Source organism: Penaeus chinensis, chromosome 21 (genome assembly GCF_019202785.1).
Source record: "Penaeus chinensis breed Huanghai No. 1 chromosome 21, ASM1920278v2, whole genome shotgun sequence".
Taxonomy (NCBI): Eukaryota; Metazoa; Arthropoda; class Malacostraca; order Decapoda; family Penaeidae; genus Penaeus; species Penaeus chinensis.
This window is the reverse complement of record NC_061839.1, coordinates 25,423,881-25,428,880: the sequence shown is the minus strand read 5'-3', so window position 1 is coordinate 25,428,880 and position 5,000 is coordinate 25,423,881. Positions and strand designations below refer to the sequence as shown.

At 36.8% G+C, this 5,000-nt stretch overlaps 1 protein-coding gene across 1 annotated transcript; it reads left to right on the top strand.

Moving 5' to 3' along the window:
• Positions 1 to 4,196: 4,196 nt before the first annotated feature.
• LOC125036447 (homeobox protein not2-like) lies at positions 4,197 to 4,640 on the top strand. The gene has a single exon (XM_047629039.1). It carries the CDS (start codon positions 4,197 to 4,199, stop codon positions 4,638 to 4,640), a length of 444 nt encoding a protein of 147 aa, XP_047484995.1.
• Positions 4,641 to 5,000: the final 360 nt, after the last annotated feature.

Here is a 5,000-nt window from a genome sequence, read left to right as displayed (position 1 = left end):
GAATACATGTTCGCATCTTCTTGTATAGGTTTTCCTCCCGCATCATGTTCGTATGTATACTGTAAATTTGTATATTTTCCGTCATTGTTCGAAGTCCTCTTTTTCCTTTTCCTTTCTTGTTTTCATATTCCTGTGTTGCTTATCCTTCATCTAGCAAAACTTAGCACCGTTTTGCGTCAGGAAGCATATGAAGAGATAATGAAAAAAATCAATCCTTTGGATTTTTATGTATAAAATGCATATGTAGAATGCTTAGTTTAGAATTCATGAATAAAGGGGTATTAAAATATTTGTGTGCCACTCGCCGCTCACTAGATCCACTCCAGAGGTCACCTTAGGTCAACACAGGTCACGTGTGGTCGAAATTGATAAGGAGTAATATACAGATGCTTACAGGAAGAATGCATTCCATTTTACCATATATATTTTTGCAACTGATATCGCATTAGTATTGCTGAAGCGTCTTCAGGTTTCTTTTCCATTTCCCATCTGCAGAGCGTTGTTCACAAGAGCATAAGTAATTTTCACATCATTGATACTAATTCTATATATGTTTTAGATGATCAAGGTAAAGGCATGAATTTAAAAAATGGTACACCCTTTATTTACTTGCTTGCATATTTTCTTTAATAAATATAAAACTGGAAATAAAGCATTAGTTAACAAAGAAATAGCCATACAAATGAGGATAATTGCTACATGTGTTAACTGGACGCGACTCTGATCCGCTAATTAGTCTAAACTCATTCTGATTGGTGGAGAACCACAGGTAAGGGGTATATAAGCTTCGGGGTGACCCTTGTCGACATACCTGTCCCAAGCCACAGCAAACATGGACCAGATCTCAGTGATGAACTTCCAGCCTATGGCGTGGGCCTTCAGCCACCCATGGGCGCCGCCCGTCAGCCCTCCTCCGGCCCACATCATCACGCCCTCACGGATGTCCCACAAGGCTAAGGCCTTCACCATCGACGCCCTTCTGGGACTTGACACTCAAAAGGATCTTCCTGCTGCACCCACATCCCCGCCTGCGTCTCCGCTCTCCCTCCTTCAGCAGGAGTCCTACGACACCGCCCTCAGGGACGCCCCCGGAAAAATCAAGCGCCATCGCACAGTGTTCACGGACTCGCAGCTTCAGCGCCTGGAGAAGGAATTCCAGCGGCAGCAGTACCTGGTGGGCCCCGAGCGGCGCTACCTAGCCAGCCAGCTGGAGCTGAGTGAGCTGCAGCTCAAAGTGTGGTTCCAGAACCGACGCATCAAGTGGCGCAAGAACCAGCTCAGCGCGACGCAGGACCGCGACGCCTGCACGTCTCCTCCGGCGTCGGAGTAGGAAGATGGCGGAGCCGCTTCTTCTCCTGTGATCAAAGACATCCCAGTGACAGTCCTCTCGCCTTCTTTAAAGAAAATCTAGTCCACACTAATAAATCATATAATAAATTATAACAACTTAAATAGACATTTATATTTCCCCCTATAATTAATCTCCAGACTGAAGGATCGAATATTCTTAAGAAGACTGGAAAGACTTTTTAGAACCAAATTATTTGTTGCATATAAGATCAGTTTTCATTTTTGATAAAGTGAATGTAGAATTTATTTTATTCTTATTTCAAACACACATTATTCACCCATGAAAATAAATCAGGGTAGATATTAACGGCCCTATAAAAAAAAAGTTAGTATGGTGACATACAGACTGTTTTGTATTTACTGGCCGCCGTAGAATCTTAAATCTTGCAACATAGAAAACAAATATAAGATATTTCAGTTGCCGAATTATTCATAAGTAGTTATATCATTACTTGTCTTCATACAAAAATGCAGTTATCTAACCATATTTGTATGTATTCTAGTATTCTAGTCAAATTACTAACTATATTTCCCCATCTCATTATTACCTATTTATTTTTTTTTTCTCTGTCTGCCCTCTTTTTTCTCTCTCTCTCTCTCTCTCTCTCTCTCTCTCTCTCTCTCTCTCTCTCTCTCTCTCTCTCTCTCTCTCTCTCTCTCTCTCTCTCTCTCTCTCTTGTTGATACTGAAATAAAACACAAGCCTGTTGGCTGGGGATAAGAATTGGCCATGAAATAATCTGGACACATGTGAGGCGGAGCGGATGTCAGGTCACTGGAGTTCCTGTCAAGCAGCAAGTTAAGGCGGGTCAGGTCTCCCAAATTAATATTTCATGCGGAAAATAACCCAAATTTCCATCCAACATTGTCACCACGCGTTTGTTTTTGTTTTTTTATCTTTCAGATTGGTGCTCAAGTTTTAAAGGTCATAGCCAGGACTATTACCACTACAGGTCTATGCCATATATTTAGTAACAATAAGAAGGTGTGAATCCCTTGTTGATATCGTTGCTAATGTTAAAAGGCATTAACACCAGTGTGATACTCATTATTTTATCATTATGGGGTCATGGCAGGTAGTTGTGACCTGAAACAGTAACTAATGGCTAATAAAGTGTTTTGGGGAGAATAAATACATTTTCAGGTTTTGCCTATATAATGCAATCCTGATGTAATAATAAAGAAATAAACAGACATGAAGATTCAATTATCTAATCTACTAAAATGTATAAATAATGGTTACAATTATTTTCCTTTTCGGCTCATCTGTAGCCCGTTTGTCTCCGCCCACTGAGGTCAGGTCAATCAGAGTTTGTCACCTTTTCATTGTCTGTCGTAACAAATAGATTAACACCACCTTGAGAATGAGGTCAACAAACACACCGACCTCATTTGCTCCCTCGGGTCAAATGGGGACAAATCATTACTGGCAGTTTATACCTTACATTACGCAAGAGTTTTGTCATTGTGAAACAGGTATAACTGGTGAGGATCATTTTTTTCACTCTGGTTTATTTATTCACATATATTGTTATCCTTAATTTGTTAAAGAGGCAAACTGATATATCTTTGCTTTGTTATCACTACAATGATATATTGGGAAATATCATTACAGCGATACTGTTTATCATGTACCTATTTGCAGTTCAAACTCCTAGTGGTATTAGTGGCATTATGAATTAGGTTTAGTGTTGGCTATGGGAAAACTGCATCTTATTTATTATATTTTACGACGTTAATGGTATCTAATTGATGTTATATATATATATATATATATATATATATATATATATATATATATATATATTTATATATATATATATATATATATATTTATATATATATATATATATATATGTATATACACATACATATATGTATATATGTGTATATATGTATATGTACATATATATACATACATATTAATATATGTATATATACATATATGTATATATACACATATCTATATATGTGTATATATGTATATCTATGTGTATATATACACATATTTGTGTATTTGTATATATACACATGTATACATATATGTAGATGGATAAATAGATATATATACACATATATTTATATACATACACGCATACACACACGCACACACACACATATATATACATACATATATATTTGTGTGTGTGTGTGTTTATATAAATGTATATTTACATATATGCATGCATGTATACGTATATATATATACAAAAAATACATATATATATATATATATATATATATATATATATATACACATACATTTATATATCAATATATATAAACATATATACATACATATATGTAAGAGTGTGTATGTATAGGTATGTGTATATATGTATATACATATATATCTATATGTGTGTTTGGATCGAGTAGTTCGACAATTTCTTTATCCGTTTGTTTTTTAAACAGATAAAGGGAAACATTTTGTATTTCTGACTAATGATCTTAGTATATGTTGCACTTTGCCGTGCGTGCGTGTATCTATATATATGTCTATCTACCTATATCTGTGTGTATAATTATACATATATGTGTATAGATGCACACAAAGACACATACACACGCTCATATATAAATATGTAATATATATATATATATATATATATATATATACATATATATATATATATATATATATATATATATATATATATATATGCATATATATATATATATATATATATATATATATATATATAAGAAAGAAAACGGTGAGCACAATGGTTGAGTTTCCTTATAGTGAATTTTACCTAATTCTGATTGGGCGAGACATCAGGTAAGGGGGTATAAAGGTCCAGGTGCGCCGAGGTGTACTCATATCTGACCCAAACAACCGAAAGCATGGACCATATCTCAGTGTTGAACAGCCAAACAGTTACATGGAATTACAGCCCTTCGTGGGCACCACCCGTAAGCCCTCCCCTCGTTCGGGGCATCAGGACTTCATGGATGTCGGAAAAAGCCAAGGCCTTCACCATCGACGCCCTTCTGGGACTTCAAAAGGATGTTCCTACCACAACCGCCTCTCCGCCTGCGTCTCCGTCGCCACTCCTTCAGCAGGAGTCCTACGACACCGCCCCCGGAAAGATCAAGCGCCATCGCACAGTGTTCACGGACTCGCAGCTTCAGCGCCTGGAGGAGGAGTTCCAGCGGCAGCAGTTCCTGGTGGGCCCCGAGCGGCGCTCCCTGGCAAGCCAGCTGGAGCTGAGCGAGCTGCAGCTCAAAGTGTGGTTCCAGAACCGACGCATCAAGTGGCGCAAGAACCAACGTGAAGAGCGATCTTAACAAGTTGCAACAAGTTTATGAAGAAACCCGTCTGTTCAGCCCAGTGATGATACACGCGCTTACCTGAAATTATTCTAGTCTAAATAATATAATAAATTATCTATTAAATTAATAAACTATTTTCTCTCTCCTATTCTCTTGATAAAGAACATTACCGACGTTTTATATCTGATATCCAGCACTATTGCTTTATAAGTAACAAGCAATTATAACTGGAATTGCTTGAATGACAAATGCAAATCATCATATTAATAAACTGCAATTAATATATTACAATATCAAAGTATATAGTTGCAACGAGTCTTTAATTTGCATATCTTTGGCAATCACCTAATTTCATCCTGTTCATCGAGGATATAG

What these genes read in the sequence shown, in the direction of transcription:
- LOC125036447 (XM_047629039.1), top strand. Translation starts at nt 4,197, where the DNA reads ATGGACCATATCTCAGTGTTGAACAGCCAAACAGTTACATGGAATTAC.